General features: G+C 41.7%; 1 protein-coding gene across 12 annotated transcripts in view; it reads right to left on the bottom strand.

Annotated features, from left to right (window-relative positions):
* The window catches only part of hspg2 (heparan sulfate proteoglycan 2), an 89,892-nt gene that overhangs the window by 55,292 nt on the left and 7,357 nt on the right, over positions 1 to 27,243 (bottom strand). For all 12 annotated transcript variants that reach the window (XM_051424161.1, XM_051424164.1, XM_051424165.1 and 9 more), the window contains exons 2-3: positions 7,540 to 7,669; positions 7,189 to 7,248 (exon numbers count right to left, since the gene is read on the bottom strand). In XM_051424161.1, the coding sequence (XP_051280121.1) occupies positions 7,189 to 7,248; positions 7,540 to 7,669 (190 nt within the window). The remainder of the gene's footprint in view (positions 1 to 7,188; positions 7,249 to 7,539; positions 7,670 to 27,243) is intronic.

Below are 27,243 nucleotides of genomic sequence, written 5' to 3'. Positions count from 1 at the left end.
GGTGGCCAGCCAAACAACTCTGTCTCCAAGTCCACTCATTGCCCTCTGGGGAACTCTTCAGAATAACTTCTGGCTTCGCTATTAAGCTTGACCTGTTGTGCTCTCCCACGGCTTGCAATGTAAGCATCAAAACCCACCATTGTGTATAAAAAAGGCACTTTTTTAATACTCATGTTGTAGTGATTCCGTGAAACAGCTGGTTCGTATCACTGGGATGAGCGCTTCTCTAATAATATCGTGGAACCAAGTGTTGGTTGTCCACAGAGATGAACACTGTTTTTAATTCCAACATATCTTTACAAAGATGTTTTCAGCTGGAAATGCGAGTGTTGTCATTCATGTGCGATGAACTACAGTACATTACTCGATGGAACAATCTCATCATTTTCCACTGGCATCAGAAAACACTATGGGAGACGCCTGCGAGACACTTGGAAAAACAGAGTCGCTGGACTCAAACGCTGCATGCCCAAGCTGAGTCTTCCTTGGAATGTTATCTGAGAGTGTGTTTGGAAATGAGAGTGCATAACTGAGCGAAGCAGGTGACAGGAGAGTGTGCCAAAGACAAGAGAGGAGAGAAGCAGCATAAGAAAAGAAAGAAGTTCTTGGAGACTTACTGTCCTCTGGTTCGACTGGGCTCTGTATGTTCCCCAGATATGAAGAATCCAACCAGCGTGCTATGGCGAGCAATGAGGGGCGAGGAGCAAGGAGCAAGGAGCAAGGAGCAAGAGACAGGGGGAAGAGACGTGGTGCAGAGGTCGATGGGGCACAAACAGGAGCCAAAGGTCAAGGATCAGACAAGAAAAGCGACACAAGGACCAGGGAGAAGTATCGAGTTAGCCAGGCAGGTGCAGAGAGGTTAACGTTTCAGGAAAGTTAGGAAGGAAATGATTGGAAGCGAGGAGAGAAAACAGAAAGTGACAATCAGAAAGAGGACTGCCATAAGAGTTGTCACAGAAACAGGAAATCAAGAAAATTAACAGAGCTGGTGAGAATTAAATAACACAGCACATAGAATATATCTGTTCAAAATATCAGTGAAATAAACATAAGAATGCAGCCAAGATAACAGCAAGAAATGAATGTCATCGCAATGTCGTGAGAAGCTAGAAATGTCGACATCAATTCTGTTTAAGCATTATCAACTGTCCCACTAATCATTACCATCCGCATGCTGTGGATACTCATGCTGAATGGGACAATGGATCCTGTGGTTTTTGTTGACTAATGAGTCCAAGCAGTGTCTGTCTGGAAACACACAAGAGAGTGTGCTTGCATGACAGCGTCAAGGAGAAAAGGTCAGGAGGCATCTCTTTTTGTAATGACTCCTCTTCAGTCCAACAGAACAAAGAGGATATCCTAAGAACACTGGAACACTTCCGCGCCCTGCTCTTCACATATCTTCACATCCACCCTGGGGCTTTGCAGCGAAGCAAGGAGGAGCTGCTTCCTGTTTTCCCTCCTAAATGGAAAGAACTGAGAACTATTATAACTGGTTTTTTAACCAAATGTTAAGCCCTCTGCACTGGCATGGGCAACAATGACCATGTTCTCTTTTGTGGTGACTCATTCATTCTTCCACTACTTTGGATGCAGTTACAGCGTGGGGCATGCTCTGAAATGTCACCTGAGGAAGGCCTCTACCATCGCTCTGCAACACCAAGGGGTTTTAAGAGATACAAGTCTTCAGAGTACATGTCAGAGTATTCAGTAAAACACTGACAACACAGATTTATCATACCCTGATCCAGATTCTGGAGTCCACTCCATAAACCTATACAGACCGCAGTAAAACAACAGCTCCTTCACAATCAAGTGAATGTGCTGGATCCAGCTGTTTTACAGCTGCACACACAAAAAAACATATGGCCTAATACATCATTACTGTAGCTGTGGCATGTCTTTCAGAGGAGCGCAGATTTGGTGTCTTGCTTTTAGATGGACCGTAGCTGCTACTTCCTAGTGCTACAGTCAGGTGAAGAGCAGGGAAATGTTCAGTGTGTAACATTTGGGAGGATCTATTGGCAGAAATGCAATATGATATTCATAGGTATGTTTTCATTAGTGTATAATAACCTGAATATAGGAATTGTTGCGTTTTTGTTACTTTAGAATGAGCTGTTTCTATCTATAGATACTGTGTGTTGAGTCCGCATGGTGAACCCCCATATTTCTACAGTAGCCTAGAATGGACCAACCATAGTTTCTCCTACACACTTCACAGCCCGTTTTCATTCCCAGGTCATCAAATACAGATGCGAGGTGTGTTCAGTTAGTAGCAATCTGCAACTTCACTGCCAGATTCCACTAAATACTACACACTGGACCTTTAAGTCACAGAACTAAATACTGCCAACTGGGCAAAACAATTTAAAGTCTACAAAGTCCAGCCAGGAAACCGTTGCCAGAGAACTTGCCCTACCCACACCATCTGAGGTCTCCCCCAAGAATACTGACCCAGACTAATTAAAGCTAATGAAATATCCGCTACTTCAAAGGATGCAGAAATGTTGTGATCCTTGTCGGAGTCAGAACGGGAGTTAGTGCCACAGGGAAGAGGGTAACAGCTTCATTATTAATCTCCACTCTTTTATGTGCTAATCAGGCCAGGATCACTGACTGAAACAAAGCAACAGAGGAACTAAACAAAGATGGACCTCTTACCCATCGGGAGAGAAGTTAAGAGTAATATGGTAAGTAAGCAAATGTATTGAATGTATTATCCTACGGAACAGTTTAACAAATCCCAGGAGAGGAATTATTTGATATAGATACTCTCTAGTGTTCAACGAGGAAGTCACTGTGGAGCTTAATCCAAATAAACTCTCTGATCTGGGAATAACTAGGATACAACTAAAAACCCTGCCAAAAACCACAAGATCTAATCCAGAATCCGTTTTATAACCAAACAAACCATTTTCTTCTTCACCAATTTAAGGTATTCTCTTCTTTTACATCGTACATTAGCATGAAGGTTATCAAAATAAATAGATGTATCATTTCCAGCCCTGTCTTTGACACTGCCGTGAGGAAAAAGAGGTAATTCATGCAGCTGCACATGCTCTCTTTCAATGAAACCCTCAACATCTCTTTCCTAAAGCAGAGCGGCACTAGCCAGTTCTCCAAGGCAACACATTTGTTGTTGGTACAACAGAGTGTATCATCATGTGGCTTGGTGTAATAATAAGGCTCAAGTCAGAGACTAAGACCTATCTGCAGTAGTCTTTCACTACAATGCCCACCCTGAGTGCATTGTACGGTCATACTGACAATTAACTGTTTGAAAATGGAAGCTTTTATCAGTGGCTGACAAACATGTCCTTGAACAACACAGCTCTGTGGTTTTGTCTGCTCTGTTACAACCGCCTTATCCACAAAAGGGAGTGAGCCATCTGATTATAACGAGAGGCAAGTTTCTCCTGTACTCTGGGGTCGGTGTGTGACCACCTTGAGGGGCCCCCAGCAGTGCAACAACAAAGACCTCACTAAAATAACTGCAGCTGCCAGCACTCATCCCTCTGGGTAACTACCCAAGAGTCTCCCAGTATATGACACACAGGGACACACACACAGGCAGTGCCACTGAAACACACGTCTCAAAAACTGCCCGTGAAAAAGGCAGAAATACAGAGTGGGTGGCCTGGCCACAGACTGTCCACTGCCCAAGCCAGACTGACAGACAGGCTACATTACCCTGATGTATTGTCCACTTATGCTGCAACATCTGTTCTCCTCTAGAGATAACGGAAGAATATGAAACTGGATTGTGTTTTTTCAGCAGCCGCCCACTAGCAATTGATGTGATTAAACCAGCTGAGGCTACACGGGAATGCAGCAACCTGTCTGTGAGTCAGCCTTTACTCAAGACCCAGTGCATCAAGGACAGCCTGACCCTCGAGATTAAGTCAAACGTCCCTGAAGACTAAACACAGAACTCTCTGCTCATCCTTTCCCCGAATCAACTGAGAAACTTCAAGCTGCATGTTTAATCTCCAATCAACACGTCGCACAGCACCGAGTAACTCAAAGGGTGTTTATGGCACTATATACTGAAAAGTCCTTTATTTTATTTCAATTTAAACATTTAGTCTAGTCCGTCTTCTCACTCGATATGCAATGTTTAAATGATATCTGCTCATTATAAAGTTGCATTTCTTTGGGCCGGCAGGTTCATGTTTTGACTGAGACAGACTGATACGTTTTGAAGATTGCAATGTATCAGCGTTTCTTTGAGGTTTGTTTACATTGACAAATCTGTCCATCGCTTGCTCTGACAGTCGCTATGTCTGACTGCTGTGCATCTGGGAAACTAACAAGCTGCGTAAAGTTATGTTACTACAATAACTGGCAACCATGGGCCAAAAAATTGTGTTCTGATATGATATTTCTTCTGTTGTGTCATGTTCGAAAACTATCACAAAATGTCTTGTTTTAAACACAGGGAAACTTTTTTAAATGTATACACTAGTGCAGAGATATGATTTCTCATGATTTTCATCCAAAATTAGCACTGGGAAGATATTAACCCCAGCAAACCCTTACCAACCACCATCGCCATTAATAAGTGGACATGGTAACCTTTGGTTCTTTGGTTTCTAAACAAAGTGGCTAATATCCTTGGTGCAATGGGAATGTCTGTAATTGAGCCTGTGGACAAGGAAAGGCTCTCACAGATGAGATAAGCTGGGTTTTGTCTCCCAGAAATCTCTGCAGGGATCTGAGTGTGTAGGTCAAGACAAGAGGTTAGGAGGACATTGGACGCAACTTCCATATCTCCTGAGAAGATTGCAGACTATGATTAAGGGGAACAAAGAACAACAATGAACAAAAGAGGTTCAAAATAGCCTCATCTCAGCAACAGTTTAGGCTTCAGATGTTTTTTTCCACAGCTCCAACGTATGACGCTGAGACATCAGGAAATGGGAATTCCTTAACCATCGGTTAAGTGTAACACAACAGGATACAAAGCATAATGGGGGCAACTGTGCCATGTACGTCTCCCACTTTAAAGTAGTGGAGAGGGAAGGAAGGTAGAGGTTTGGTTGAACAGTCTGGACAGCCAACAGGACAGAGACACTCAGAATACTATTCAGCATTCAGCACAGGAAACCAAATTTCCTTCCCATTGCTGTCCTGCTCAGATCTATATAAGGAAATCCCCTGCCTTCTCCAATCATAGCTCTTTGATCATACTGAGGAGACTACAAATGTCTAGCCACCTCTGAGATAAGACAATATATAAAAGAAAGTACTGCATAATCTCAGCCTCCTATTTCATTGCCACATTAAAGCAACATTGACCTTTTGTGGTTACAAAAGTCAGGAAGTTTATGGAAACTGAAGCAATAAAACAAAGTAACGCAGGCATAAAATGTGAGCACATTAACAGAAAATGTGCTGCCAACAAAGCACAAACTGGCTTTGTGTTTTAAGTCTTTCACATTCTTTTCTGCAGGAGGTTAAAATTAAACTTTCATGATCTGCAAAGCTGTGTTTGCAAGAACAAATGACTTCTCACAACTATGCCTTAATCAATCACTCTTTGTCGGTATTAACTAAATATTTTCTTCATTAACTCAGCCCGCAGTTAAACCTTAATAGGTCACAATCACATGCTGTCAACACCATACGCATTAACTGTGTTAAAAGCTTCATGGGCTCCTTTAACCACCCAAATGCAGCGAGGCCTCGCGGCAGTGCTATTTCTGTGAGCGAGGCACATGATGCTATATGCCGCAGCTCTGATGTCAGCCTGCAATGCCGCTTCCAAAACAATTATTCTACCATGATGTAACCACATCCACCAACCTGTCAAGTGCCAGCGTCTGGCACCAAGGACAAAATAAGAAGCAACAGCTATTACCAGGCCTTTGTCTTTATTAAGAATGGAAATGATCTCACCTGTCAGAATATTAACATTTATCTGTTTTGTTAAAATAATTTACTTCAGGGAAAAGGGATAGGTATTATAATGAATGACTAGGGACATACTACATGTCGGCTGCAACAACTGTGATTTGGGTGACAAGTTTCTGACGCTGTGGTGATGGTCGATAGTGAAGACAACATTAAGGAAGTTGAAGAAAGAATCACTTGTATTCTCCTTTTCAGTAACACACATCTGGCAAAGCCTTAGTGCAGACCTTCTGCTGGATCACTGCTCTCTATCAAAGAGAAAGACAGGCAGCAACTACTACTATTCACTAATGAGACATGGCCTGGATGCTGTTCTATGAGTATGTGTGTAACCCACCACCACATATATGACAAAGTAAATGAAAAAGTATAAACAAAGCTACTGTGGGGACTATAATTAAAGCACGGTATGGCCCGGTCCCTTGCAATACCATCATGCAATGTGGTGGGGAGTATCAGTATTGGTCTATCCAAATAAACTATTACCAGTTGGTACTCCTAAGGCATCCTTGGAGGCTAAGGCCAAGTTGCACGCAGACATATTCAGTGAAAAGGTCAGTAACTCTTAGTCATTACGCTGTCTGCAATAAAAAGAAACCCAGGGACGGCAAAAACAAGAAAAATTGATCAAGAACAGAAGCGTATCTAGCAGCAGCAAACCACAGGCATGATTAAAGAGTTAGACCCTTCATTTCAATCTGTTATTTAAATATTTTTTCGCCCGGCTACTGCACAACGTGAGATATTGGGGGCATGCATTTAAATGCTTCCTAAGCCTACACAAAATAAGAGAGGTTAGAAAAATGGAGAATGGATAGCGAATGGAACGCAATACAGAGGTGCCCTGCTGAAGGTTTTATTGTTCATCGTGCTTTCATGTATCTTATTGTACTGTCACCTCTGCCACCGGTTAAAAAGATGAAAGAGGAGAGGAGATGTTTATGTCTCAAAGACAAAGCTGAAGCCGTGTGTGTTATGACCAGAGTCTGGCAAGCTGGCAAGGAGGGAGGAGAGGGTGTAGCAGGGTGTGAAGGCATCATCATTCAGGCACAGAGAGAAATCATGCTCAAACACACACACACACACACACACACACACACACACACACACACACACACACACACACACACACACACACACACAAATGCTGCGTGCCTTTACTGAAGTCAGAGTCACAGATGGGGGAGCTTTAGAGGGCTGAGTGATCTGCCACACATAAACAAAATCTGTCACAGAGAACTGTAAGATTCACTAGATTTTTTTGTCCCTTACTTGTGGTCACAGAGACTGGAGGCCACGGTGTGCTTCCATCATCCTCTCCACTGGGCAGATCTTTGGAGACAGAAACAGAAGTACAGGAATATGGTCAGAAAAAAAACCATGCTTAGATTTACTTAGCAGGAGCACTATATTCCTCTTGAAAAAACATGAATCCTGCAAGTTAGTATATAGGTGGAAATCATAAGAATAAGTATTTCATAATGTGACTCTGAGCAACATTCCCTCATTTTCAATTTTGGGGATGGGTTAACAATCTAAGGAATGCATAATTAAAAGCATGTCCCATGAATTAAGGGCAGCTGTTGCTGTGGTTTCTGGATATCCAGCCTCTATCAAACCCACCTCCTGAAGCTTCATCAGCAGCAAAGTCCTCGTCGTCATCCAGTAAGCTCTGGGACGCCTTGACATCTTTCTCCGCCTCCAAGTCTTCTGGCAAAGGTACCTCTCCCCACACCTTGGAGGCCTGAGTCACCTGCAGCAAACATAAAGAGATTTATAGGGGTTGAAGTCTCCATTGAGAAAGGTTACACCCAGTGCTATACAGCAACCCTGGAAGGGTGGAGGGAAAACAAAAGCTGAGACAGGAAACGGGGCATTGTGGTGTGTTTACTTTTACCATTTATTATCTCTTAGAGGCCCTAAGAGTTCACATGCAAATAAAAGTTCATGACGCCAGAGTGAACGTAGCTCATTTAGGACCTTTTTTCACTGCACAAATGTCCAAAGAAATTATTTGATGTTGTACGTATTTCTAATATTAATGGTGGAAGTTGGCAGCAGATATTCACAGCTGACTGCAATGACCCACATATGAACACACACACAAGTACAAGCAAACACACAAATCACACATGCACACTCCACAAATCTCTCAAAGCCAGAGTGAAGCTGAGATCAGAATGACTGCAAGACACAAATCTATTTAAGTATGCTTTAAACGTCGTCCCTTCCAGCATACCACGACCAGTCCTCGTCCTTTATGGCCAACTCTTCGCTCTGGAATTAGGAAGGAGTCTATCACGGAAACATTATGTCACCAGCAGCAGCAGTAAAAACACCCCAAATAAATGCAGCACCTCAGAGGACAGGCTGCTTTAAAATCTGTGATCATCATGTCATTCAGCATGTTATATGAATGGAACAACAGCAGGAGTGTGACTGAAGGATGGGAGTAAACCTGAAAATGCAGTGTCTGGCCCCAGGCCACAGTAAGGTAAATTTAAAACTATGAGCATATGCAGCAGTAGGGCTGAAAATTAGACCTTGATACTTTTTTGGTAAAAACCGAAATGTATAATGTGTAAATGTGTAATTTTATTCAGGCAAAGCCATTAGTTGTGTTAGGACAACTTTTAAAATTTGAAAAATGTGGCTTCTAAGTTTAGCATGTGAGTAAGCATGCAAGTTGTGAACGAATTTGGTCAGAAAACAAAGTATTGTACCTATAAATTAGACCTGATAATCTCATTAAATGACTCATAGATGTGATTAAACCTGAGAGGCATATGAACATCTGTACCAAATTTCATGGAAATCCATTAAGTAGATAGTTCCATAGTTGTTGAAATTTGACCAACAGAGAAACAAGTTAACAATCCTCTATAGTGTTGTTTTGGAATCACAAAACTCCATGACACCAATCGCTACTCAGAAGCAGAGTATAGCAAGATAGTCTCAGCGTGGAGCAATAATGTATGAATCTACTGAAGTAATATATGAGTGCAGATTTCAATCACAACATTATCTAATGGAAATTCTTGCAAAACCACTGAAAATGACATTAATAAAAAGACCGCTCCTCTTACAACACACCTGACAGACACATACACACTCTCAATGAGGAAACACAAAGCTTAGCCAGCCACTCTCATATCTGATTATCTTGATAAAGTTCAGTGTGCCGGCCCGACTGGAGCACATTGTGGGTTTATTATCTCTGCTCTCACCATCTCAGCATCCAGACTGCCCAGAGTCTGGCTTTAAGTTTAGATACGACTCTGGCACGATGCCATCCCTGGCATTTCCAGTTGGCATGGCCCGCCAGTTCGTATTTCCACCAAACACTGTCATGGTAGTTTTCCCATTTAAATGGTTCCAGCTAATAAATAACTAGATCTATCCCCCCAAATCCTCTCTTCCCTGACTGAACACCCTTACAACAACAATCCCGGGCCATTTTCAAAGGGAAACTGCTGACTAACGAAATTCTTTTCAGTGGTGCCGACCAGCCAACCATTGGTGTGATCATCTCCTGCTTCCCACTCCCTTGGGATGGGGTATCATCTGGACATGCTGGATGGCATCTGGCCGAAAACCACCACAAACTTACAGAGTAGCCTATGATGGACGAGTCCATATTTGCGCCTCATGTTAAAGCTAGCATGTTAAGCTACACTTCTTTGAGAATGTCGATTAGGCCTCATCTTGGGGAGAGTTGGGAACTACATATGAATTTGCTTTCTCACTATGCTACTGCATTCTACTTCAAAAGTCTACCGTGACCTTTACTCTCAGTCTAGGAGTTGAGGCATGTCCGTTGTGTTAAAGTTATCTCTCCCTCGAGATAAACGTCTTGACGGACTCTCTAATTCTTTGAACTCCACCCCACCCAGAGGACACGGCCTCAGAAGCTCTCCTCACTCTAGTAACTGGTTGCAGTTTCCACTGGGACATATGGCAACCAGGTATATACTTGTGCATGTGCATACACATCAATATCATACACACAATGTGACGCACAGACGAGCACACACATTCCAACCAAAAGGAATTCCACTGTTTACTTATGAATTACTCTGCTCACAATGCACAATGTTTGCCTTGCGAGACAAAGTAGTAGCAGCCCTAGAAAGAGGGAACAACCGAATAAATGGATAAGGAATGACATGTGACAGTATACAGAAGCCTGCGGAAGGGCCTTATGTTTGCCCAGCTGTTGTTTGGAAGGACATAGAGAAACAACTGCGTTCTGGTCCGTGAACAATTAATAAGAAATGGGACAGACGCAGTAAATTCTGGAAAAACATTGATCGGGCTGAAATAACTGAGCCAAGATCCTTTCATCAGTCTACTACCACCAGCTGTCATCTTGCAGCTGGAGACGCCACTTCCAAACAAATTCGGTGTCCTCAACATGCACATTTATACTGCAAGCCCATTTGTTTCATGTCACAGTTACTGGCTATTAACAGCCAATCAGATTCACATGCTTCTTTGTTATCTGAAATGGATAAGAAGCTGTTTAAAGCTCTTCAAAGCTTCCCAATTCTCCACAGCTTTTATTTATGAGACCGCAAGAACAAATGTCTCATAACTGCCTTAAGAATGGCTGTGTCCACTATCAACTAACAACAATACATAAACTGATATTTTACACCTGTTCATAGATGTTTTAGACAACTACATAGATAACAGTATGCATCATTCACAATTTGTCAGAGGGGCAAATGTTCTACCATGTTACTCACAGTGTCAATGAAAAGTAAGATGGACTATGGACTCTTCTGGTGTTGTTGCATTTTTCATCCCATTAATGTTGACTGTGTGTTTTTAGAGTCAGACCAGTTTCTCCTAAGATTCTCAGTCATAGTGAATATTGCATGGGTTTAGAAAATTGCTCCTTGGTGGGACATTTAAAAGGTCATTTAAAAGGTAAGGCTGCTCATATCTGTTCTGTATCTGATATTTGTGTTATTGTCATAAAATTATTGTCATTGTCATAACAGATCCCACCTTGAGGACTAACAGGCAACACTTGTTATCAGGATCTATTCATTGTTGGTTTTGGTCTTTTCATGGGATTTGTTGATAAAAATCAAAAATACAGTCTTATCCTTTAAGCCTTCACATCAGAAATTTCCGATTAAGCTATTAAAAAACGTTCACAAGCAATTTCTTCAGGAAATCGAATCCAGAGGACAAGTAATAAGGATGCATGTATTTTGTGAGGGCTATGAGGGATACTATGACTTTGATAGTTTCTTGCTTTTCCACTGCTACTTATAAATGTTGCAGTTTCCTGTGATGCATGACCTTTTCAAAAACAGGCCTCGCATCTAAATTCCCACATAAATGATGCAGTAACTTTGATAAAAAGTGACTAAATGTTTGTTGTAATGTATTACATGTTGTGAGTATAGTAAGTTAGTGGAAGATGATGAAACCAAATGAACTTAAAGTGAGTTTAAAGATTATGGTATGCTTTGAAAAATGATTTGCAGGTGATGGATCCAAACAACCAAAACCACCGGATTGATCATTCAAACATATAAATATAAAAATGCAGGTGTCCACAAACCCACACACACACACAGACACTAACATGTGGTAGCCACAAACAGACACTATTATACACCCACACTCCAGCATTCCCATCCTGGTTACATCTCTGTGACAGCCAGAGACTGTCAGAGGCAGTGTGAGAAGAATTCTTCAGGGGACTTGATTCGCCCACTCTGCTAATAAACCCACTGATGCAGCTGCAGGACAATCTGTGAGAAACATCTTAAAGGCATAGCCAATGTGTTACAGAAAATAAGAAGCTGGGCCGAGTTCAGACTAGACAAGAGTCTCCCAGGAGCGATGGTCTCTTATGAAAATATGTAGTGCTGTTTCTGACAGCAGCTGCAAAGGTTTAGCATTTAAAGCATCTCCTGAGATCACACAACGTATCTGCTTTTGTCCCCATGATAGGCAAACACAGAAAGATGAAAGCTGAAAAAGGCAGGACGCTGTATTCCTCATCCCAATCAAATTGATTCAAACACCAAATTGTGACCTTTCAAGCAAGCAGTGGACATGCCCTCACAGGACAACCTTCACAAGATGAATTCCCAACCTCCTTGACCCTCCATCCCTCCCTAACCACCCTGCCCTCTCCTTTACTCTCTCCCCTCTTAAAGACTAACAATATCTGCTTAGACTTGAAGCAGCAGCATGTACTAAACAGGAATGGAATGTAAACTGCAGAGAGCATTAAGTGGATGAAAGCTTGACACATAGTCTTCTCTTTAGGTAGAATAGGCTGAAAAGAAAGAGCCTGCCAAGCACTACCAGGCACCAAGAAGGACTGAGCTGCAGAACCCTAGCACTCCCTTTACTTGACCCGCTGCTATCTGTGGAGTGGGTGCAGGAGTATTAGCAAGGTTGCATTAAATCAGGTCCATTACAGCACCTTGATAATGTAAAAATAAATAATGTGTGCCCATGTATACACAGGGAGTTTGATGTACAAATCCCAAGATAGGTGTAAGGTGTACACAGCGTTATATTGCAAACTCCTATTGTACCCAATTTCTGAGATTCCTTTAGTACAATTGTAAGAAAATGTTGGTTTTAACTGATACCATAGCATGTTTTACAGCTCTTCATGTTTGTGTGTGGTGGGGGGTGCTGTTATGTTCTTGGCCTTCTGTTGTAAAAGGGTGATGAAAGACAAGGAGGAAAAATAAATATTTCTTTTCCACACACTTGCAGGTACAGGAGACACAGACGTCTCAAAGTTTTTAACAAAACTGGGGCAACAAAGCAGCTTTGTGTATGTTTGTTTGTGTGAGACAGACAGAGTTTCCTATGTGTTTAACCCTTGCTTGGTCAGTGAATTGACAAACTGCCATTTCTGACACTAAACCTCTCCCTGGGCCCCTGGTGCATAAAGGGCCCGATGAGTGAGGCCCTTCTGCTCTCTGCAGCTCTTTGACATTTCTACAGGGTTTAATCCAAAGTGATTGGACGGGGAGGAAGTGGAAGGAGGCTCTTCATTCAACAGACAAACACTCTTTGACAATGTGCACGGATTGTCTTCTCACAGTGTTCCATGACTAATACTGTGGGTGCAACAAACATGTCGGATTTTCTCAGAAAAAAAAAGGGGGGGGGGAAAGGGGGCAGGGACTAGAAATTGAAGAATATGTCCGCATTTTTGAACACATGCTTGGAGTGCCTGCCTAACCATCTTCCCCCAGGTCATTCATTCTCTCTCCCACACAACGCTCATGCCATGCATTTTATAATAAGCTTGGTCTCCCATTGGAAACAGGGACTCGAACCCGCACTTTCTTGACACGCATGATGCCTTTTTAGATATATTCTGCTGTAATGTGATGCAGCAGAGTGCATTGCAATGGCATACCTACAATGTAACTTGATCACAGACAGTTCAGTGGGCGATTCAGGAGTGTTGTGCTAGCAGCGGCTATGAGCAAATGCGCAGGAGTACTCTGTAAAGACCTGTAAACACATTTTGATGTGTATAACGAGTGGACTTCTCCTTTATTTGGAAAAAGTTGAAACTATGACAGATCTAAATCACTTCTGTTGCTATATATAAGCATGGAAAATCATACCCACCACACCTTGAAAAAGCAATGAGATAGTCTGTGTTTTTATATCAGTCCCATCTCTCCCTGTGAGGTACAACCAGGTTCAAAACTTTTCAGTGGAAACAAAGCTGTGCCTCCAGCTACGAAGCATCGCAACACAACACACTCCTCTCCCTTTATAACAAAGCTCACTGTTTAGGGAGGCATGTCAAAATAAGCATCAAGCCTGTGCGGACTTGTGTATGTGGTGCAGCAACACGGGGTGAGAGAGGATGGCTACAGACAATTTAAAAGAGAAATGCAATTTGTTGGTGATTTTTTTTTTTTTCTCGCTCTGCGGCTGGGATCAAAGGAACAGGAGGGTGAATTAATGAATCCCTACCATGTACACACATGTACGGCTGCACATGCTGGTAAGTACGTGCAAGTTGCAATGTGAGTTAACACCAGGCCTGATTAAAACAAGCCCTAGCTTTGATTTTCATGCTTGGTGCATTAGATGTTGGGTGTTTAATATACATACATTTCCTACATGTTGAAATTGTCACAGAAAAGTATTTTCGAAACAATTTAGCATACATTTCTCTGACTGACTAATCTCCTGATGCACCTAGTAAATCTTTGTCAGAAACCCCACATTGATTAAAACAAAGGCTTAGAGTAATTTCAAATTAATCTGTACTTTATGTGTGTGTAATCTCTGCCCTTGTATGAATCAGCTCCAAATAGCACAATTTGCAAACTGGGGGTGAGTCACGATATTTGTGTTTCAGGCCAAAGGTCACAGCCTGGCGACACAACGACCAGACAGAGAGCAGAGATCGTAAGCGGGATGTGAAACAAGACACCCCGGCCTAACACTAACTGAAATGCTATCTCTGATGGGCTTTTTTCAGCCTCAGTGATACCAGAATCACAAGACTTGGAATTTGTGTAAAGAGCAGTAGAGCAAAGCCTCATGAGTCCGTTCATTTGTGTTTCTTTTCTTCTCCTGTGTTTCTAATTTTAGAAGTTTCAAAGAAGCACAGAGGATGATGTTTTTTCCAGTGAATAATATTCTTGAGGCTACTTTACAGGTAGCTGAAAATGTTTTTAAAAGCTATACTGTATCACATTTACACTGTGGGTGGGATAATAAAGCATGAACGCATTCCACCCAAACGTCCCTAGGCGTGAAGGCCCAGTTGACACCCTCAGAAGCCCCGTCTTTTCAATTATCACCCCAGCAGGGGCCCCAGCAGGACCTTGCGTCAATAGACCACCTAGAATCATGGCCACAGCTCGTTCAGCGAAGGCCCCCACCATCAATGAACAAAAGCCCTGAAACCACCCCCTTATTTACACATGCAGGTATTAAGAAATGCACACACACACACACACACACACACACACACACACACACGGACGGCTGCACACATGAACACAAACACTGGAAACACACCTTGTTAACAGGCACACAGTTATCAGCCGACTGTTTCAGCGAGGAATGAACCTATTCTGTTTTAATAGGGCTCTGTGGTTTGTGGCAAAGGCCAATTTACTGGATTGGAGGTTTAGCTCTTAAAACTACTGGTGCTCTTATTGTGAGAAAGAAATCCCAATGAATGTTTCTACTCCAACAGGGGAAAACAAGGCAGAGCTAAAATGTCTTACAGCAAAGACAAAAAAGAGAGCAGAATGGTTAAAAATGACAAGTGTAACTGGAAAAATGCAACCAAATCTTGTCTCACCTGAACTGCATGTCACATCAAACATAAACACTGTGAGAGTAATTCGTAGGGCCTATAAATAGTGTGTGTGTTTCCGGTAACATTTCTGAGAGAGTGACCTGCTGGGAGGAGGGGACTGAGGGGCCAGCTCTAGTTCCCCCAGACGACAGCTGACAGGCGAGGTGCGGAGACTGGTGGCAGCTCCGAGGGGAAGAGCAGCTCCGGGTTGGCCAGCCCCGGCCTGTTTATTTATAACAGAAAGAGACCCTTTGAAAGCGCTGCTGTGTCACTTAAGATGTCTGCTTTTCTTCCCACTGGAGAACTCAGAGGGATCAGGCATCTGAGGTGCCCTACGATTAAGCTGACACTGCACTACAGGAACACCTCAGGACGAAGACTGACCTGAGCTGTAAAGCTTCTGGCACTGAAGAAAAAAATTATACTTCATAATTTCATGCTCAATGGCACTGTGTTACTAACTATACAAACATTTACACAAAAATGGATTTCTACATGAAAATTGCTTTGAAAAATGACTTCAAATGAAAGCATACAACACAAGTATAAATTGTTTCCAAAATCTCCGGCACAAACTGCATTAGATTTAATCTGAACATCATCTACAAGTCTTTTTAGCCACATCATAACAAGACTAAAAATCTACAGCCAGCCTTGCAACTCTGTGGTGTAGTCATGTCGTCATGATCTTTGATGTGTTTTCTTTTTTGTCTTTAAAAGTGACATATGTGTAACTGTATGTTCAATCTACGAACAAATGTCTTGAACTGAGTTGCCCAGGGATGCAAAATGAACTGATTGTAAACTAACTAATAAAGTTGTATTGTATGGTATTGTATTGTATTGTATCGTATCGTATCGCATATAAGTATAATGTTTAACATGTTCATCATCTCACTTAACACAGAGTGCATCTGAAGCTGACAGGAACATCACTAATGTCATTATAAATCAAATTATTGGCCAAACTAAAAATTTAAACCAAATTTAATTTATGTCCAGCCATATTTTAGTCTGGATTACAATGGTGACCAACCAACATACTTTGCCATTCCTACAGCAACACTGCCAGTTCACCTCGTAGATTCTGACCTGCCAGTGGCACTAGATTTAAAGTCAGGGAATAACGGAAGTCATCAGGATTCATCCTCTGGACACCATAGGGGTTTCACTAATCTATCCAACAACTGTTGAGAAATTTCGTTAAAGAAGATGGCCCTAGAAGTCAGGGATCACCAAAGTCATTATGCTTCATCCTCTTTGGACCATAAATCTGTACAAACCTTCATGACAATCCATCCCACAGTTATTGAGATATATTAGTCTGAAACAAAGTGGTGGACCAATAGACTCACAAGAGCCATGCTGTTAACATGGCTAATGTGTATGTGAAATGCAATTTTTTTTTATCAATCTTTTTTTAAACATAACGACAGATTCTGCTGAGTTGATTTAAAGGTCCGTGGGCAGTTCAGCTTTAGAAAAGGAAGTAGCAGCAGCTGTTTCATGGCTTTGTGATAAAGCTCTGGTTTCTCTACGCTGGTGGCAGCGGCAGTGTTAGATTTACCCTCCTCTCTTCCTCTCTCGCTCATTCTCACCTCAGGACCAACTAATCTGACACCACCTGTTGACTTGGCCACACTCACATTGTCCCATATAATCAGTGGCCAGAACTAGCTCAGTCTGTCAACTCACTTCCCCCCTGTGTATCATATTCGATTAGTCCATGGTTACACTGTGTGGGAAAAGTAGGCTAAGTAGACGAAATCTTTCTAAGTACGCAGCTCATGCAACAATTTCTGGAACTAATTGGATCCTTGGAGTAGCAGCATATGTAAAGTTTTCCACTGAGGTGCAGAAATGATTATTTGCATCTTTACAATAGCAGATTGCTCATGAGATGACTTTGTGAGAACAGAATAGCATCCAGACCCTTTGGCCAGGGAGAGAATACTCTCTAGGCGTCCTGGCCGGGGGGAATAATTTCATGCTGGTAAAGCCACTTTTCACCAGTTCCCAAGGTCATGCTATCCGTGATGGCAATCTCATAATTAACTGGGATTTGGCAGGGTACCATGGTGAAGCTTTTGGAACGCAAAGCAGTTCCAACATGTTGAGCATCTCAAACCATGAGGCTTGAACAGTCTTTGTTTGGTAACCCAAGATGAACTTCGAGCTTATAACATCACAACAAAACCTGCTGTTAACTGAACAGAACTCTTTGTTGGGCGCCATCTGCACATCAAAGTCTTTTTCCTTTTTTCCCACAACTTTTTCAAAAATACTCTCTCTGCCAAAGCTAAGACCAAAAAAAAGTCCACAGAAGTGATGCTCTGTGAGAACAAAAATATTCTCTCTCAGCTGTTTATGCCATTAATATAAACATAATAGGGCTGTAGCAGAAAGGTGGCTATGCTCCCCTCCAGATGTTCTGCACTGCAAAACAAACAAGACAGTGCAGTCTAATATTAACAAAATCATCAAAGGGAGGAAGGAGAGAAGGTATTCAGAGGTTATCCTTGTCCTTCAAGGGCCACCTCCATCCTACCCACTGGAAATTACCTGACAGCTGTTTTTCGCTAACCTGTGCACCACGGGAAAGGCGAATGTGGGAGTAAGAGTAGGAGAAATCAGATCTGGTCTGGCCTCACTTGAAGAACAGCACAAAATATCCATGGGCAACAAGAAGAGGTCAGCTTTCATCACAGCCCACACAGATGAGCATAAAAAGGGTTCTCTAATCTTTAACATCAATCTCACATTGCCGGATAAAAAATACCCATGTGAGAATCATGGGTAGTTGCCTACAGTCAGCGATTACGGAGAAATCTGAAACATATTTACAGCCCTTTACAATGGGTAGTTTGCACTGGAGGGTCATTTGATATTACAGTAAGAAAAGGAAGATGGACTAATTTTTGTCTACAGACATAAAAGACAACATTCATCGTTACTGTAGGTTGTTATTTGAATAATTTGGTGTTCCTGCTTTCTTATTATGCATGATGTGACTAATTAAGGTAGTGATGAAAGAGTCGAGTAAATTATTCTTTGTGTTTAATGTCCATATCAACCGACTCCTACAGTAGACAATTTACAGCATGTACAGCTGTAGACAATTACACCTTTGAAAGGGACAACACAAAGGGAAAGTATGAATACTGTATTAACTACAAAGACCCTGGCTACCCCCAGACAGTACACTGGCTCTTCTTTCTCTTACAGATAAAATGAATTTATTCACAACAGACATGAGAAAGTACTAAGGCTGAACCCTCATTTAAAGTAGTCACAGTTATTACAAGTAACTTCATTATGAATGCCCTCAGCTGTTGCCAGGTTTTGGCAGAACAATGCCAAATCACCAGCAACAAACACTGAGCCATTTATGTATTTGCCATTTCCGTTCCAAATGCCAGCATATTATTTTCCAAGTCATCCCGCCCACTGAGAGATGTTGCCGGTAAATTAACATATTCGTCTGAAAGTCGCCAGTTAGGGTCAGTCGTTAAACCGAGACACTGGCGAACCGTGGGACACAAATGCCACAGCTATGGCAAAGTGGGATAATTAGCAGACCAGTCAGCGTTTCTACAAGACCATTGGTGTTTCCAGTTGGGACTTTTTCCAGAGCGAGTGAGGCGGAGGCCATGTGACTTTTTCTTGTGCGGTATTGTAGTGCTTGTAGGTTGTGCTGAAGACTGAATATACTGTGATGCTCGCCATCCCCTATGGTTGGCTTCTCAATAGCACGGTATTTAATAATAATAATAATACATTAAATTATTAGAGGCGCCTCTCTGGGCACTCGAGGACACCGTACAACACACAAAAAAAATATTTCATTATTCTGGCGATCAGAACAGCCCTACACTGCCCATGCCTTCTGGGAGAACTTCGGAGCTGAAATTCCGATCCAGAGGTGTGTTTGCCTCAGCAGTTCAACCACTGCTGGCGGCTTACATCATACCAATATATAACACTGCTCTCATTTTGATCATGGAAAGTTGTTTGTATGCTCGTGAACACAATTAACAATTCTCAAAGGCAGCAGTGGGTCCAACGATGATTTAAGCAAGATGTCAGCAAGAATGTAGCAAGGCAGGTGACTTGTAAAAATCTATGTCAAGGGCCACCACCGACTGAGTTCCCATGCATTTAGCTCTACGAGAAGAACAGAGGTGGAATTCTAGAGGGAGATAAAAATACCTCAGGAGCTGCGTAGCTGCAGGTGTTATTACACCCTCCTCCAGAGACCCTGTGGCCAGAGTGGGTGCAGGACAGAACAGGGGGTAAGGTCGAGTGAGGAAACGTCTTCAGACCTTTGTACCATTTCAGACAAGTCGTGTTTGCTTCAGTTCCTCATGATTTAAATTGCAATAACATCTATACTTAAAAAAAACTGTAGTCACTTACTACCTCGCACACTGTTTAAATGACAGGGACTGCAAGTCACTGCACATTCCCCAGAGCTTCTAGCTACTGCATTAGTGCGTACTAACTTGAATTCTATTTGGCCAACTTTTTCAAAGATGCTTTTGTGCAGGGCTCTCCCCAATGTAAAACTCTACACATGCATTTTCCAGATCTATCGTCAGAGAGGTTCAGTACAGTAGGCCGTCTGCTGCTGTGGCCCCTCACCTCCCCAATTGAGGTTAGGTCTGGACAAAAACCAATAAACACTGAAGAAAGCCATGTTTCAGAAAATGCTCTGAGTGGTGGCAGGCACAGCCAACTGCTGCACAGCATACTGGCACACCCACAACTGTGCAGCACACAACTCTCAGTTTCCTCAAACTAGGTAAGATCATGCACTTTAGAGTCTATGGAAATGTGGTTCAGTTAGAAGAGACACTGCTCTCTGTTTATACTTCATTCAACTTTGCTTTTTTCGCTTTCCAGAATAGAGTGATTTAGCGATTTTGTTTTGACAGTGTCCAATTTTTAATGACCAAAAATAGACATGAATGTTTTGAAGCAAATCCGCCCACACTCTGGCTAGCAGAGATGTGACCTTAAGCTTCAGTCTAACAAGGGACTTTCCTGCACGTTGTCTGCTATGTTTGGTGTAGGAAGTCATTTATTTTCCCCAATCCAAGGATCAAGGCAAATCTTAACCACCCTCCAAAAGGCCGGCAAGCTTTACCTCTTTAACGATACCCTAAAGCAGAGAAATGTGAACATTCCTGAAGCCAATTATTGGGTTCGGCATGTGAGAGAGGATCAGGTGCCCACTTTGTCGGCATAAAATGCCTTCATTCTGATTGGCTCTCACCTTTTCCATTCATAGTTTTAAACCCTTGATTCAGACTCCCTCTGTCACCTCCTGACAAAGGATCAAGGGGCAAGACACTTGCAAAGAACCAGATTATGTTCTGGAGAATGGTTCAAGGAGATGGATCTGGGGAATCTGAGCGATGTGAAGGTTGGATTTCTCCAGGTGTAAAGCCCTTTTGTTTTGGCTGGTCAGAAAACTCCAACCCTATAAATAGGATTAGCTTACCTGTATTACTCGGGGTAACCACTGGCCATTCCATTAAGCTCAAGTTTCATTTTCATCCTTCCTGTATTTTACAACTTCTATGTCTATTTTACAACTTCTATATCTATATCTAATTTGTCTGAACAGAAGCAGTCAGCCACTCTCTTGTTAATAGGAAGAATTTATGGGAAAATCACTTGGCTAAAACTTTTAACAAGTTTTGGCAGCTGTTGTTTTAACAGTTGAAGGCTTGTACAAGAAGTTCCTTATACTGCTGCAGTGCCTCCAACTTCAGAAACAAGTATGGAAATCCAAGCCAGCCAAAACCTTAGTCAGTCTCAGAGCAGACTTTGGATAAGCAAACTGCGAGAGTGCAGGAAGAAGATATGGTCATGAACGAGGGCCGGGGGAAAAGCTGTTGGATGAGAGATAAACAGTAGTCCCGTCATTACTTTTGTCCAAGGTCAACAAGGGGCTCAACAAGAGCCTCTTGAGATGTCTCTGACTTTTCCTGCATCATTTACCGTTTTGCAGGCCTGACGTCTGGCACAGTATCTTACCATTGATTAGTAAAACATGCTGAAACAATCACACACAACCACATTTATACCTACAGTATATACCAATAACCCCATCAAACACAATGGCTGAAGCTATTGCTTTTAATGGTTTTTCCATTAAGCATCACTACTTATCCTGTTTAACTTGCGATAATGCTTAAAAGCTGTAACATTCTGTATTTAGTTACTGGCTGTGTCAGCAAAATAACCTACAGTATATTAACTCACCTAGACTGGGAATCTTCCTGTCTAGACTGTTTCCCTGCAGGGATCATTCACTAGTCTATCTATCGCAGACATAACAGCAGGTTTTGATGTGGTTTCAGCTGTCGTGTTTCACAGATTGATTAAAAAAGCAAATGATCCCCTCCGAAAAAAACAGATCCATAAAATGAATCTATAAATCTCAAAATTTAAAGCTCATCGGGTTTAAATCCCCCCCAGACAGCCGGAAGCATCCTTTTTCTATGCTGATAAATCCACCAGCATGTATGTCTGGATAGTAAGTATGATAAAAGAGCACTCCAGCTATCCCATTTTCCTTGATGGACTTTGGGGGGGTAAGGAATTCCCCCAGATCGGACCACGCCTGCTGGGTCTTACGCTTTGAGAGCTAGATAAAATCCCTAAGCTAAATTAAACACTTCCTTTACTTCACTTACCCTTCCTCCACAAGATAGTCCCAAAAATAAACTGCATTCATGTTCAGACAAGAACAATAACTAAATGCAAATACAGCCTTCACTACAGAGTAAACAGACGAAAACAGACTGGATCACAAGGAATGATAAGTTTATGGCATGTCAGCAAATATAGCACATCTCTATTTCTAAGTTAGTGAATATTATATGTAACTATGAAGAAAATGATGCACACTTAATGCTAAATAGTTATACTATACACACAATTGGAAGGACTTTACACAACCTGGATCTTATTTTTGTATTCTTCTTTTCTCTATAGATAGGGAGATGCAGCAATACAGACAGACCCGGATGTACAATAAGGTGCTGAGAGTGGTCCCTACATCTACATAGACTATAATTTTAGCTGTAAGTCTGCCATTCTAGCAGAGGTACTAGTGCCAATATTTATATAGTGACACTGATGGGTAAATTGCTATCTTAATCAATAGACAAGATGGCTATTAAATGATTTTTTCTCAAAGTGACTGAAATGCAAACACCCCATAATGTGCTTTTATGTTTGTGTCTAAACTCATCAGTAATAATCTCACCATTGGGAAGCTAATTGGAACCACAAACCTTTATTAGGTTCTTTCATTGCAGACATTTACCTTGCAAGCAGAGGCTTTTTAACGATCCTGGTCCTGTTGTTTGTAAAAGGCTCATGTTACAATTAGCCAGGAGAAGGCATAAAAGTCAGCAGTTAACCTAAAAAAGGAGGGTCAAGTAAACAGGAGCATTTATTCCATTTATTTAGCTGTTGAGTTGTTAATTATACCTGACTAGAGATGAAGTTTTAAGGAATCATGGATCACCCAAGTATAAAAAATGATCATTATTTAAGGCCCTTAACACAAGTGTCTACATGGTCTGTATTCCTGTTGAAACCCATGTTCTATGACTATTAATGGCCTGCAATTGTGATCAGGACCATGAATGTTTGTAATTTTGTTCTTTCTAGAGTGACCAGTTTTAAACAAATGCTGCAGGGGGAACAGCACTTTAGCAGATAATTAATTTTAATAACACTCTACGTTCAACTCATATAGAGACATAAGAGAATGTGGTTGGCTTTGTACCAACTACCCAACAAATCCGAGGGCCGACATCTGACAACCATAAACAAAGTCTGGGAGCATCCTCCTCCCAACAGTTGACAGACAAATTTCACCTGTCCTCGTAATTCAACAACAGGCTTTAATTTGAAGGTGTGCTCACACCTACAAAGACATCTGTTTGCCAGGAGTTTATGCAATAATACAAGAAAGCAGGAGGGCTAACCTGGCCATTCATTGGAAGCAGATGTGAGGGATCCATTTCCTACTATAATAAGAGGTAATTATAGGCAAGGGGCTCTGTGTGTTCGTGTGAAAACACACCGAGCTCCGGTGGTTAATCAGCGAAGTGAACCAGTCAGGTATATGAGAGAAGGCCGTGAAACTAACTGCAGTCTATCTTTGACTCATCACTGTGCTAATGGACAAGCCAGCACAGGCCAGTTCATGACCTTTCAAAGAAAAAAGAACAGAAAGCAGATAATTTAAGACTCAGCTTTCACCAGTGAGGTTGCATCACTCCGTCTGACCTTGCTGACAGTTCTTCTCTTCATGGCAAAATTTTTGTGTCTCAGACAATGAGGAAGAACATAACTGCAATTTTTACCCAAATAAAGAAAGAAAAAAGAATTGTAATTTCATTGGCTTATATTTTTTTCAAGTGAAACTTAAGGTATTCACATCATCAAACACTCATTCCTCAGCTTAACTCCAAGTATTCCTGCCCAGGGGGCTGGATGGGAGCAGGATGAGCCATGATTGACAATTATGCTGTTCTAAATTAAACGTTTATGCTTGAAATATACATTTACCGGTATTTTGAAGAAAATAGATGAAAAGTTGTGATTATTGTTATTGACTATTTTTCATTGTTACAGCATTCTTTAAAATGTTTTAGGGACACAACAGGTCATTCTTGCCATTCCACCACTCAGTGGAAATATCTGTTGCCGCAGACACATTTTGAAGTCAGACTTTAAATGCCAACTTCCATACACATGTTTTACATTGAGCATACGCGCTGTGGATTCAGGTGCCATGCTTTGCAAAGGAAGGTACAACAGACATTCTTTTCCAGTTTGAAATGTATTTACAGGGGCCTTTGACCCCGACCGCTATCAGCAACAGGCAGCGAGACAGAGACAGGTCTGCAGCAGGATATCTTAATAAATATTAAATACATTTTTGTTGTGGACTAGTTGTATATTATGGCTGGGTATATGATATCAGAAGAACAAACTCCACCTCTGGGTTGCAGCAATAGTGCTGACTTGCCCTCAGACACACAGCACTGAGGGGATGATCAGACCCTAATCTCCTTCTGTCTGGTCGGCCTGTTCTAAATAACAAATAGGCATGAAAAAACAACTCTGCTCTCATTCTTCTATTATCTCCCTCAAATCTTGTTTTCCATTATCACTGCACCAGGAAAGCCCTGGTGAAACAACAGACTGAAGTTAACCATGTGCCCAAAAGGCAAGACTGATGTCTGTGTCAGAGAATTTGACTGCCGTCTGCAGTCTAGTGTAGTTGCCAAATTTTAGCCCCCATCTACACCCCTTGTACCCATGACAGGGTCATAATAGAGCCTCAGCAGGTGGAGTCTGGTAAAGAAGACAGGGCCTCTTCATCCTGGCACAGCTGAAAGAACCTCCTCTATGTGCTCACGGTCTACATAAATCATGCAGTCCCTCAGTTCAGGGGAAGAACCATTTAATTACCCCTTTTAAAGCAATAATTGCCTGACTTGGCTGGAGGTGCTGCCAGCATGAAGACGAAAAGAAAAGTGAGGCCTTTACTGTCTCTGATGATTACTGAAGGGCATCAAGGTCAAAGATGATCTGTAATTTCGATGAGCAAATCCCATATGTGTACCTCACATGGTTATAAAAAGAGGAACGAATTACGAAACGTACTCATGAGTGTCAAAATGTGACCAATATCCCAACAGCTGTGCATCGATTTAAAAGGAAATCAGCGATATTCGACAGCTGCTGTTCCCATAATTCGGTCCTGAGTGATGTGGTTTTGTAAGGGCATTGTTGGTGGTCACCAGCTACTTACTGTAAACTGTATGTCTCAACTGAGAATACAGGCTGACTCATGCTTCAACGGAACTCAAATATTGCTATGTCAGAAATGTGGCACATACACAGTGATGAACTTTTGGTGGGGTTTCAAAATAGTATTTATCCAATAGATCTCCTCCTCCGTTGGTGTCTCTATCTGCGCCATTGCTGATCAAACCGTAAACTGCAACTTTCAGAAGTATATAAACAAGCCTTTAAGCTGAGTATTTAGATGACTCCTCATTCCACGGGATCAACAGATGGTTTGGGTGGAGAGAAAATTATATACAGCCACTTTAGTCTAAAGCCACAAAAAATTCCCCTTGCCTTACCAACTGTTTTACAAGGCCAACCTTCCTCTTCAATAGGCCTGCCAGGTACTGGGTAGACTTGCATACTGTCAAGCCTCTGGGCACATGATGAATGCTAAGCTACTTTAGTCAGCGTGGTGGTTAAGGAGTCTTTGTATTTTTCTGTATTTGGTTGGCAAGACTCTTCAAGAATAAAGATAAAAATCTGAAATCCTTCACTCAGCTGCTCCCTGAGGGTGTTCTGGATCCGCTTCAAGCGCAGTGTATTTGCAAATGATCAGAAGATTCAATGATGAAGGTTTCAGGCAGCATACAAGAAACTGTGATTTTAATCTAGCGAAACGCTCAACCACTAACAGGGTCCACATTCCACTCTTATCAGTGGCTTGGTTTTCAGTCATACAACTTCTCAGTCAGTAGTGACGGTCTAGTGTGCGGCTGTACACCTTCCACACAAAAAAATGCATCTCTTGATCGCGAGGGTCATGAAGACCACATCAGCTTCTGCTGGCCCTTTTTTGGGTGAGCTAAATATGCAAGAGTAGTCTGACATGTCACTGTTTATAATTTACTTTTTTTTCTTTCATTCAACCTATCGTACACTAGCACTACACTGGAATATAAGAAAAAAGCTGCTCCTTTAGTTCTACGGATTATCTGCTAGCTTCCCTCCCAGTCTTTTAGCACAATATCATGTACTCATAAAATGCATATTTAAGACCCCTTTGACGGGGTTCTCATTTTAAAACAAGTCAGGTGGAAACAGCGTTTTTTAACCAACTCACAGAGTTCATCAGCTGGCTAGCTACAGCTCATACAATCTGCCAGCGGCTGTCGTCATTTCGGCTGCAAAATCGAAGGGCGACTAGAAATGAGGAGCCTGCTTTTATCTGTCTTTGTCTGAAATTACGGAAACATTGTTTAAAAAATGTAAATGTTTGCCACCGTTATCACTGTAAGCTGCAGTGCTGTGTACGGTAAGAATGGAATGCTTGACAGGCATAGCAACAGTAACTAAGGGGGGAGGAGCTTAGTGAAGGGTCAATTACCAAGGTGAGCAAGTAGCAACAGGTCATGCTAACAGTGTATGTTTATTAAATTTAATGTAACATTAATTATTATATTATATCATTTGATATATCATCATAAGCAGAAAGGATGGATTACTGTGTCACTTCTGATGCAACCCAAGATTGAGATTTGCATAACTCTGGTGATGGATACAAGTTTGCTGCTGAGCCTCTATGATTTGGTGTAATATTTACTTTTCATTAAAAATACAGTATGCAAATTAGTGTGTGTCTGAATCAAAGACTTTTTCCATGACAACACAGTTTGGCTCTTGGCATGGAACATACATCTTCAAAAGCAGCAAACCTGGATGGAAAATATTTCCAACCAAGCACTTCTGCTCAGCTGAAACACACTGTGATGGAAATTCAAATATCACATTCTAGCTGAGAGAGGAAAATAAAAACAAGGGCTTGTACTTTGGCATAATTAAGTCCAGGGGAATTCATTAATCCGTAGTTCCAGCGCGTTACTTGCCAAGTTATGAAGATTTGTGAAAACTTCTGCACAGTTTTGCAACTCCACTCTGTGACCAGCTGACGGACACTGAAATGGAGGAGATCTCGCTGTGCAAAATATAAAAACCTGTGATAAATGCCTCTATCTTAACTGCAGGAAAAAAAAGACTTCATGGGAGATGTTTAAATAAGTCTTACTTGTTGAGATATGAAAAACTAGAATGACTACAGATTATGGGGCTTTTCAAGTCTAAACATACTTCAGAGAGAAAAAAGATTTAAGTAGGGAATAAAGTTGGTATGGGGT

The sequence above is a fragment of the Dicentrarchus labrax genome, unplaced genomic scaffold (genome assembly GCF_905237075.1).
Source record: "Dicentrarchus labrax unplaced genomic scaffold, dlabrax2021, whole genome shotgun sequence".
In the NCBI taxonomy this organism is placed as follows: Eukaryota; Metazoa; Chordata; class Actinopteri; family Moronidae; genus Dicentrarchus; species Dicentrarchus labrax.
This window is presented reverse-complemented; position numbering and strand designations above follow the sequence as displayed.